General features: G+C 37.0%; 1 protein-coding gene across 4 annotated transcripts in view; it reads left to right on the plus strand.

Annotated features, from left to right (window-relative positions):
• Positions 1-12,019, plus strand: part of UBAP2 (ubiquitin associated protein 2) — an 84,718-nt gene that overhangs the window by 31,812 nt on the left and 40,887 nt on the right. For all 4 annotated transcript variants that reach the window (XM_004275090.4, XM_004275091.4, XM_033437782.2 and 1 more), the window contains 3 exons: positions 3,324-3,378; positions 4,811-4,914; positions 9,332-9,397. In XM_004275090.4, coding sequence (XP_004275138.1) covers positions 3,324-3,378; positions 4,811-4,914; positions 9,332-9,397 — 225 coding nt within the window. The remainder of the gene's footprint in view (positions 1-3,323; positions 3,379-4,810; positions 4,915-9,331; positions 9,398-12,019) is intronic.

A 12,019-nucleotide genomic window follows, 5' to 3' on the forward strand; every position in this document is an offset into this window, starting at 1 on the left:
TCCTTTCTTCTCTTTCATGTACATCTTGCTTTCTGGCTCAAGTATTAGATAATTGTTTAATGATTTTTTAGCAGAATCCTTTTTTAAAAATTGCCCCTATTTTCTTAATACTTAACCACTGTTAAATATTCCTTTTGTCACACAGTTTGCCACTGAATGGGTACACATGAATGCACTTAATCAAGAGCAGTTGTGTTGTTTCTCTGTTTTCTTCACTGGTAACAGTGTTTATTATCGCCCTCTAAAATTTCTTGAGATGTAATTTACATACTGTACAATTCACCCATTTACATTGCATAATTCAGTGGTTTTTAGTACATTTTTAGAATTATGCAGCCATCACCATAATCAATTTCAGAACATTTTCATCACCTCAAAAAGAATATCCCATACCCTTTAAGTATCAATTTCCAATTCCTTCATCACCTCCCCCTCCCCCCGCCATCCCAGCAGTAAACAACCGGTAATCTATTTCCTGTGTTTATAGATTCTCCTGTTCTGGACATATGATATGTAAATGGAATCTATCAATATGTGCTCTTTTGTGACTGGCTTCTTTGACCTAGCTTAATGTTTTAAAGATTCATTGATGTTCTACCACATATCAGCACAATGTTGTAGCGTGTATAAGTACTTCATTTCTTTTTATAGCCAAATAATATTCCATTGTATGGACATACTAAAGTTTGTTTGCTTTTTTTTTTTTTTTACAGTTAAGTGTTTTATGTCCTGTGAATTCGTTTTCTTACATGATGACTCTCCTCCCCCCACCCTACCACCTCTCTTAACTGTAAGGAGTCTTGCCAAAACTTGGTCATTGAAAGCTTTCTTCTTAGAGTTAAGTTTGTTTTTTTTTAAACCCAAGTTTCCAACCTTCTTTTAGACTTACCTGAAGTCTTACATTTGCCTTTCAACAGTGTTAAAATAGATAGTAGCCACTAATATGCATTATTAGAATTCTTCCACTTTTTAGGACATTTCCCTCTCTTCCCCTGTCTCTGGGGATAGGGTGGATTTTTGTTAAGACCGTATCTTTTAATAGTTTAACTTGAACTACTGGATAAGTTAACTGTACATGATTAAATATACATTTAGTTATATTAGCATGGCTAACATATCCCTTGGCAACCACCTTTTTCTGCATTTGAGTACTCTTACATACCTCATATAAGTGGAATCATGAAATATTTGTCCTTTTGTGACTGGCTTGTTTCACTTAGCAAAATGTCCTCAAGGTTCATCCACATTGTAGCATTTGTCAGAATTTCCTTCCGTTTTTTTTTTTATAATTTATTTATTTTATTTTTGGCTGCATTGGGTCTTCGTTGCTGCGTGCAGGCTTTTCTCTGGTTGTGGCGAGCGGGGACTACTCTTTGTTGTGGTGTGTGGGCTTCTCATTGTGGTGGCTTCTCTTATTGCGAAGCACGGGCTCTAGGCGCACGGGCTTCAGTAGTTGTGGCATGTGGACTCAGTAGCTGTGGCTCGCAGGCTCAGTAGTTGTGGCGCATGGGCTTAGTTGCTCTGCAGCACGTGGGATCTTCCCGGACCAGGGCTCGAACCCGTGTCCCCTGCATTGGCAGGCAGATTCTTAACCACTGTGCCACCAGGGAAACCCCTTCCTTCCTTTTTAAGGCTGAATAATATTACATTGTATGTATATACCACATTCATTCATCAGTGGACACTTAGGTTGATTCTGCCTTTTGGCTATTATGAGTAAGGCTGCTATGAACGTGAACATGGGTGTACAAGTATCTCTTCAAGACCCTATTTTCAAATTCTCTTGGATACGTATACCCACAAGTGGAATTGCAGGATCATATAATTCTTTTTTTTTTTCTTAAAAAATTTTTTTACATTTTATATTGGACTACAGTTGATTTATAATGTTGTGTTAGTTTCAGGTGTACAGCAAAGTGCTTCAGTTATACCTATACATGTATCTATTCTTTTCAAATTCTTTCCCATTTAGGTTATTACAGAATATTGAGCAGAGTTCTCTGTGCTATAAGGATCATTTAGTTCTATTTTTAATTTTGGGGGTAATTGCCATAACTGTTTTCCACAGTGGCTACACTATTGTACATTCCCATGAAACAGTGTACAAAGGCTTCAGTTTCTGTACATCTTTGCCAACACTTATTTTCTCTTCTCTCTCTCTTTCTCTGTTTCTCACTCGTAGCCATTGTAATGGGTGCCACATTGCCCTAATGATTAGTGATGTTGAGAATATTTTCATCTGCTCATTGACCATTTTTATATTATATTTGGAGAGATGTCTATTCAAGTCCCTTGCCCATTTTTTAATCTGGTTATTTGTTTTGTTAGAGAGTTGTAGAATTTCGTTATGTATTCTCAGTGTTACTCCCTTATCAAATGTAGAATGTGTAAATATTCTTTGGGTTTTCTTTTTAGTCTGTTCATGCCTTTTGATACACCAGTTTAAAGTCTTAATTTTTTCCTTTTCTTGCCTGAGTCTTTGGTGTCATATCCAAGAAATCATTACCAAATTCAGTGTCATGAAGCTTTTGCTCTATATTTTCTTCTAAGGGCTATATAGTTTTAGCTCTTGTGTTTAGGTCTTTAATCCACAATTTAGGATTCGATTAAGAAAAACTGGAGAGTCACTGAATAGAACTATTTCTTCTTGCTTGCTCGCTCTCTTGTTTGCTGCCCTTTTGGTCATCAGTCAGAATCTTAGTATTAAAAATGGTATGTAATAACACCATCAGGGGCTTCCCTAGTGGTGCAGTGGTTAAGAATCCACCTGCCAATGCAGGGGACATGGGTTTGATCCCTGGTCCGGGAAGATCCCACATGTCACAGAGCAGCTAAGCCCATGCGCCACAACTACTGAGCCTGTGCTCTAGAGCCTGTGAGCCACAACTACTGAGCCCACGTACTGCAGAGAAGCCACTGCGATGAGAAGCCCACGCACCGCAATGAAGAGTAGCCCCTGCTCGCCGCAACTAGAGAAAGCCCGCGGCCAGCAATGTAGACCCAATGCAGCCAAAAATAAATTTTATATATATATATATATATATATATATATATATATATATATATAAAACCTGCCCGTGTTAAGCTGCTAAATATGACAAGTGTTGTACAAGCAGAATTAAATTCTTTTCTATCCTTTGAGATCAATAACTGTAGATATTTGTGTCATTAGGGACCAGCAGATTGGGTGTACTGGTTGGGAATGTTGGTGCTGTTAGGAACAATGACAGTAATGTTTGGGTAGGTGTGTAAGGGATGAAGTTGGTAGAATTATAGTTGTGTAGGACATAAGTATTATTCTTACACTATATTTTCTTTAAAAGCGTTTGGACGTGGCAGAGGGAGAGGGGCAGGAAGATTCTCAACACAAGGCATGGGGTAAGTCTTAGCCATCCTATTTTTGAAGTAATTAATTACCTTCTGTAGTTTAAAGAGACAATACTGAAAAAGCAAAATAACACAAATAAAACTGTATTGCAGTAGGCCTTAGAGCAGTTTTCTAGCCTTGGCTTTATTGACATTTTGGATTGGATAATAGTTTGTTGAGGTGGTGGGGTTCCCTTTACATTGTAGGATGTTTAGCAACATCCCTGGCCTCTCCCTACTAGATGCCAGTAGCACCCCTCCTCAAGTTGTGACAGTCAAAAATGTCTCCAGACATCGCCAAATGTTCCCTGGGAGGGAGGTGCACAGCCACCCCAGTTGAAAACCATTGCTTAAGAGAGTTATGTTGGTAAATCCAGCAATTATCTTTGAATGGTAAGTAAATGAAATGTTTTTGTTTTGTTTTTTATGAAAAGCAATCATTTTTATCTTGAATTGTGAAGGATGAGTATATTGTTATTAAATAGATGGTATAATCAGTTATTTATTCATTATTTCTGGTTCTCTCACTTTTTGCTGTTATCCAAAACATTAGCTCCCCCCGATCTTTATAAAAAGTTTTTAAGCTTCTTATAGAGGCCATAAGTAGATGACAGTCAAGAAAGGAAAAGTCCTTTGTTTCTCCATATCTCCAGGGCAGCACTGTTGGGGGTCACTGCCTTCAGGTGGTGACTCCTGCCATCTCTGTTTTCTGCCTGAGCTCCCTGTGGACAAAGGAAGGATGAAAACACAGGGAGCAAACTGGCCGGAACATATGAACGTATGTGCCCAACCCAGTAGCTTTAAACGATTTTGTGGATTTTGCTGTCTACTTTAAAAAATACTCTTGTGGTTCTTTTTGTCAGTGACACCCCAATAATGCTGAAAAAAATTTTTTTTAATTCTGTTGTGAAAATTTTAGCAGTGCTATTTAATTTGGCTCTAGTTAGACATCTGAATCGTGGGTATTGAGGATTTTAATTTAAAAAGAGGCACTGAACAAAACTTTTTATTTACATCCATCTAAACAAAAAGAATCATATACTTCTACTGTAAAAGGTGCAAATCCAAAATTGGATTCTGACTTCGGAAGAAAAGACCTATTGCCTATTTAAGTCTAGGCTTAGTTGGGAGGGGGTGGGTGAGTTTTTCATTAGAGCCATTACCCTGCCTAGAACTATTATAGGTCTCCACACTTGCTTTAGGATGCAGAGGACAACAACTTAGGGAAGTAGGAGCATCATACAAGAGTGTATGGAAGGTTCTAGGCAACCTCTGCTTTTCAGAAGATCTGCATTCCGATGGCAAGAAGAGTTGGCTGTAATTAAATAGGAGAAGGAGGGTGAAGTTTCTTATAGTGGTTCTTAGAAGGTACAGGGCTTGTTTCGGGGAAGATGATGTACAGTTAATTTTGTGATTTGCCTTTATTCTTTATTTCAAACCCAAGGACATTTAACCCTGCGGACTATTCAGATTCTCCATCTATAGATGGGTGTGGGACAAAACCAGTAGGTTGGGAAGCTGCTCAGAATGGTGCAGATGAGGGAACTGGTAAGTGTCTGTTCTCACCAGAGATGTACTTTAATTGTTTGAGCTCGTAACGTACAAAGATGACATCAAAGTGTGCTGGTGGAGAAGAATGAAAAACAGGCAGCTGTCCTACCTCTGAGACTACTCTTAGCTGATTCTTACCTCCAAAGTTTCTCACTTATAAATCTCATTGACGATAAAGTATGTGGTTTACCCCTTTTGCACTCTGAAGAAGAGGCTGTAATAAATCTGTGTAAGGCAGTACAAACCCACACTCAAATCTCAGTGTCAGGGATATATAGAATTTCTTAGTGCAAGACTTGAAACAAAGTATTTACCATTCCTAATGGTGAACACAAATTTGGCCAGGTAAAGAGGTAGATGATGATAGATGGGTTTAGGGCAACAGTTGCTTTTGCAGATTTTTCTGTGTCCTGCAGTTTTAAGATTATTTCTTTACTGAAATTCACAGATAAATACTTGTTAATTGGCTTATTTATTTAGTAAAGCTCGTTTGAAGATTTTTTCCTGATAATATATATTAACTGTTGTGATTATATTTATAAAAACATAATTTGACACTTCGTGAATTATAACCCAAAATATAAAAGTATAGCTCAATAATTAGCTAAAAAAGACAGTTGCCACCACCACAGAAGCACAGCGAACTAGAAATCAAATATACTATCAAGAGGACCAACGAAAGTTATAAAAACAGTAATTTGAAAAGACTAGTATCAATAGAATTGATAAGTTTATTGTGAGACTTATCAAGGGAAACAGAAGAAACATATAATTCGTTGTAGGAATGAGAAAAGGAATATTGATATTAATTATCTTTATAATCTATTATAATTAATATTATAGCTATTAAAAATCATCAGAAGATACTTTGTCAATAAATTTTTTGCTAACATTTGCAATTACAGATTAATCTCATTCTTCAAAACAGCTGTAAAACTTTTAAGTCACAATATTGGAAATCAATTCAGTAGACTAGAAAAAGGCTAATGTATCATGGCCATGTTAAGTTTATACTTAATATTCAAGTTTAACATTTAAAAAATCAGATGACTCCTAGATATATACCCAAGAGAATGGAAGATACAGGTTCACATAAAAGCCAAATGTCCTTCAGTGGCTGAATGTGTAAGAAAAATTATTCAGATTAGTCAGATACATAGAAACAGAAGTAGACTGGTGGCTGTTGGGGGCTGGGAATGTTTAGGAGAAATGGGGAGTGGCTAGGAACGGGTGCCAGATTTTTTTGGAGCAATGAAAATATTCTGGAATAGGTAGTTGTGATTGTTGTACACCTTGTGAATATACTGAAAACCAATCAGTTCTTTGCCTTAGAAGTGTGGATTTTATGTTATATGAGTTATATCTCAATAAAAAAAGGATTATTCACCCCTTTAACAGAATAAAGGAGAAACTCCATATCATTTTAATAAGGAAAAGCATTTGACAAAACCCAACATTCATTCCCGATTTCTACAAAAGTCACCGCAGACCTCAAAATTAATAGTGATGTGTAGAATATTTTTCTTTTGTAACAAGATCAAGGGGCTTACTCTCACTACTCTTACCCTCTTACCTTTTTTTTTTTTTAAATAAAGGCAAAAAATTTAGTTGAACTGAAGAGAAACAGGAGTATTACTCTCATTATTTCTATTCACCCCTGTACCAGAGGTCATAAACACTGAAACAAAGATTGAAAAAGAAAAGAAGGGTAAAGGGAGGAAAAAACCTGTCATTTCTGGCAATGATATAAAAGAATCTATAGATAAATTAATGAAATTAATTAGGAAGCTTTAAACAGTGCAGATAGTTGACAGGTGATATTTCTATAAACCATCAACAAAGAGAAAATGGAAAAAAAATTAGTGGCCTCAAAAAATATCAGATGCTTATGAAGAAGTCTAATGATGTGCAAGATAAGACTTCTAAATGAAAATATAAATTATAAAATCTTACAGTAAAATGTAAAATTGAGTGTTTGAAGAAGCATTAATAAACAGAAGGATATACCATTTATAGTAGTACAAAAACACGAAGCACTTAGGTATAAATCTGACAAAATATGTGCAAGATTTATATGTTGAAAATTATGCAACACAATGATAAATATCAAAGATGACCCAAAAAGGGAGCAAGATACTCAGTGTTTATGCATTGGAAGATTCAATATTATTGACATGTTGTTTCTCCCCAAATTGATATACAGGTTCAGTACAAGTTCATTCAAAATCCTAACAAATTTTTTGTGTGTCAGTAACTTGATTCTAAAATTTTTATGGAAAAGTATGGGTCTGAACATAGCCCAAACAGTTTTGAAAACTAACAGTGTTCAAAGATTCACACTCCTTGATTTCAAGAAGTTACCCTAAAGGTACAGTAGTCAAGACTGTGGAATTGGCAAAAGCACAGAGACAGATCAATTATATAATAGCAAATCTAGAAATAAACCCACAGATACAATTGGTTTTGGACAAAGGTTCCAAGACAATTCAGTGGTATACATTATACTGTATATAAAAAATAACCACAATTGGATAATAGCTCTACATGTGAAACCTGAAAGCACAACTTCTAAAGAAAATACAGGGCAAATCTTAGCCACCTTGGATTAAGCAAAAATTTCTTACGTAGGGCATAATAAACATGAGTCTAAAAGAAAAACATGGTTCTTCAGAAGAGAATAAAGAGAATGAAGGAGCAAGGCATAGTTTAGGAGGAAATATTTATTTAAAACCTCTATTTGAAAAGGGACTTGTATACAGAATCGGTAAAGAATTATCACAACTCGTTGAGAAGAAAACAAACAACCTAGTAAAATGAGCAATTAAAAATGAACAAAAAATGAAAAGTTGTGGAAATGGATGGTGATACTGGTTATATCACATTGTGAATTACTCAATGCCAGTGAACTGTACACTTAAAAAGGTTAGCATCGGGCTTCCCTGGTGGCGCAGTGGTTGAGAGTCCGCCTGCCGATGCAGGGGACACGGGTTCATGCCCTGGTCTGGGAAGATCCCACATGCCGCAGGGCGGCTAGGCCCATGAGCCATGGCCACTGAGCCTGTGCGTCCAGAGCCTTTGCTCCGCAACAGCAGAGGCCACAACAGTGAGAGGCCCGCGTACCACCAAAAAAAAAAAAAAAAAAAAAAAAAGGTTAGCATGGTAAATTTTATTTACCACATAAACATTATTTTACCACAATACAAACTTGACATAGAACGGTATGTGCATTCTGTATCTGTGTCAGTTTTTTTGCTATAATATTTTACTGGAATTATGTGAGATGTAATCATAGGGGGAGACTGGGTGAAGGATAACTTCTTGTGAATGTATAATTATTTCAAAATAAAAAGTTAATGAAAAATGAACAAATGATTTGAACAGATGCTTCACAAAGGAAGATATATGGATGGCAATAAGCACACAAAAATGTGCTAATCATCATTGGTCATTGGGGAAATACAAATTAAAACCACAGTAGGCTACCACCTTTCATCCATTAAAATAGCTTTAAAAAAACCTGACAGTTCCAAGTGTTAGTGAAGGTGACAGAGTAACTCGAACTCCTACGTTCCTGGTGTGAAAGTGTACATATACTATACAGTCTTACAATCCCAACCCTAAGTTTTTACTGAAGAGGAATGAAAACACCCACACAAAGGCCTGCATGTGATGTTTATAGTGGCTTTATTTATAACCGCCACTGATTTTTAAATCAGATGTTTGAAACAGAATGTTGAATTAGTCCATTAACTGCTATTTTTCTTTTTTCATATTCCTCCATCTCTTCTTCCTTCTCCTTTTGTCTTTATCTCTTCCCTCTCATTCCTCTTATTTTCATTTAGAGTAGCAGAATGTGTTCGATGCAAAATACAGTTAAAAGATGTCATCTGATGGAGTGCTGGCTATTTCTCTAGAAGCCTCACAGAATGGTATTGTCTTGTTGATAACCCAGAGTTCTGAGTCTAGCCCACAGCCTCATAGGCTCAGAAACCTGACTTGACAGGATAATAATCAAATCCATTCCCTAGAGTCAGAATCAAACATTACCCAAAATAGAAAGACTGAAGGGTAGTCAAAATGCTAATTTATAAATTTACTAAAAACATACCTTTTAAACAGATTGGAATGTTTTCTTTGACAAGTGGGAAGGGAACTTGGTGAACATGGGAATGAGAACAAGCATAATTGATGTAAATTGAATGTTCAAGATCTGTCTGGCTGTTAAGGTTCATAGTTGGACCATAGCAGTCTGTCATAGCATGGATTGCAGTAAGTTTCTTTTTCCTTGGACACACAGCATATACTTAGTTTGATGCTTTCCCTCCTTCGTTTAATTTGCTGACCAATTTCTCTTCTGATGAATACCTTAATTGTTGTGATATGTTAAAACCTTCCATTTTACATTGATCCACAGAACTGGCATCAAATGCTCAAAATGTAGCTCAGAATCTGCCAAACAAAAATTCTTTGGGACTCAAAGGTATGAATTTTTTTTTTAATTTCTTAGTTAAGAATCTGATAAAATGCTTAAAATATCTTCCATTTTTATCAAGGCTAGCTAATAAAAATTCATCAGATGAATGTTTGTAAACTATATTTCTACAACTGCTTGATAAAGTAATTATCAGCTTTTGATAATGGAAGTGTTTTTCACATTGGCCTTCAAGGTGACACAGATTTTTGCATCACTGCTGTCCTTTTTTCTGTAAGGCTGCCTTATATGTCCTTTTGATAGAGGGCTAACATCAAGTTAAACTGAACATAAAGCATACATCTCAAATTTATTGTTTTAAGCTAGAAATAAATTAATGTCATTGAATTTTTCTCGTATGTTTGATGTGAAGGTCTGTAGGTCTACAACGAGGAGCAAGGTCTTCCTGTAAAATTTTAATATTCCAAAATAAGATTTTAGGACCTGACTCTGTATTCTTCTGTATCTAATGTCATGTAGTTTTTCGAGTCCGTGTATCTAGGGTGGGTCACTGCAACAGCTTGACCTTGGCTACTGACACGGGGCTTCCCCTCTGTTGCTTGACATAACACCATACCATGTTGGACTTCTGCTTACAATTTCATACGTTGTCTTCTGCCTGCTTTTAAATGTACTCGGGGCTTTCCTGTTGGCGCAGTGGTTAAGAATCCACCTGTCGGTGCAGGGGACACAGGTTCGAGCCCTGGTCCAGGAAGATCCCACACGTCGCAGGGCAGCTGAGCCCGTGCGCCACGGCTACTGAGCCCATGCTCCCTAGAGCTGCAACAAGAGAAGCCACCACAATGAGAAGCCTGCACACTGCAACGAAGAGTAGCCCTGGCTTTCTGCAACTAGAGAAAGGCTGCGCGCAGTAATGAAGACCCAATGCAGCCAGAAATAAGTAGAAATAAAATAAGTAAATGTACTCAGCTTCTCATCCTCTTCTACATGTCTAAGTTTGCATTTCGATTATTTTCATAATACTCCTCTCTAAGTGGTAGGCCAGTCTCTTTACATATCATGTATAAGAATGTGTGTTTTAAATTAGTATCACTGAATTGTACACTTAAAAAATGATTACCGTAGTAAATTTTATAAGTATTTTGCCACAACTTACACATTTTTTGGGGAAAAAAAAGGATGTTCTGAACTTTAGGTTAATTTTAATATTTTATAATTTTTTGTAATGCCTCATCATTGTTTCTCTCCCCTGGAATATCCCTTCTTTTTTTTGTGTTTTTTTAAAAAAATATTTAGGGCTTCCCTGGTGGCGCAGTGGTTGGGAGTCCGCCTGCCGATGCGGGGGACGCGGGTTAGTGCCCCAGTCCGGGAAGATCCCACATGCCGCAGAGCGGCTGGGCCCTTGAGCCATGGCCGCTGGGCCTGCGCGTCCGGGGCCTGTGCTCCGTGGCGGGAGGGGCCACAACAGTGAGAGGCCCGCGTACTGCAAAAAAAAAAAAAAAATTTCATTCATTTATTTATTTGGCTGCACCAGGTCTTAGTTGCGGCATTCGGACTCTTAGCTGAGGCATGAGGGATCTAGTTCTCTGACCAGGAATCGAACCTGGGCCTCCTGCATTGGGAGCACAGAGTCTAACCACTGAACCACCAGGGAAGTCCCGAATATCCCTTCTTAAATATCTGTTCAGATATTTTCCAGCCTTCAAGGTTTTTGCTGTGATTCATCTTCCCGTAAAGTTTCTCTTAGCATTCTAGCTTTCCATAACTTTTTCATCCTGTAAATTTCCAGTGTATTAATCAGATTCATGTAATTTATATATCATTCAGTAATATACTACCCTGATCACTCCCTAAATTTTTACTTGTCTTTTCAGTGAGATATGACTTTGGTACCTAGCATCATGCTTTCTTTACATGTAGGCTTTTAACCCAGGATTAGTTGGTTGATGATTGATGATGAAAGGTTCCTAAGGAAAATTCATCATAAATTGTTTCCTGTTATAATCTTAGTTGCTTTGAAGGTGAAAGTTTTATGAATGACTTGAGGCTTTTTCTATTTCTTGACTAGAGTGTTCCTAAATCTGCTTAGAATGAGGCTCAGCTTTTTATAGAATTTGTAGTCTTTAGAGTACTGTCTCCTATGATGAATTTGACAGCATGAACACAGGGTAAGTTGGATGGAGGTGGCACCAAGACCACTATGTACCGGCCATCTTTGAAATTAGTCCACTTGTAAACTTTTAAAACTACGCATGTATGTACTTAGACAAAAGTCTGGAAGGAAATATAGTAAAAGGTTGGAGATTATGTATAAGTACTTAAGAAAGGCACTAGTTAGTACTTAAGAAAGGAAGATGATATTGAATTATAGGTGGATGGCTTGTGTTGGATTCATTTAGCTTTGTGTACAGTGTGCTAAGAGGCCTGTGCAGGGGTCTGGAGATCCAGGTTCCAGTACTGATTTCTGACTGGGACTAATTGCACCTTGTGTTTCTTCACTTAAAACTATTAGTTTTTCTGCTTTCGTTTATGAAAATATTTTAATTCAAAGAGATGTTTTGGGGGCACATAAATTGATAGTTGTTTTGTGACATTTCTGGAGAAATTATGGAAACCATTTAAAGATATGATAAATTAGCCAAAACAAAGGATCAGATTGTCAGTTCAGAT

The sequence above is a fragment of the Orcinus orca genome, chromosome 6, assembly GCF_937001465.1.
Source record: "Orcinus orca chromosome 6, mOrcOrc1.1, whole genome shotgun sequence".
Lineage (NCBI taxonomy): Eukaryota > Metazoa > Chordata > Mammalia > Artiodactyla > Delphinidae > Orcinus > Orcinus orca.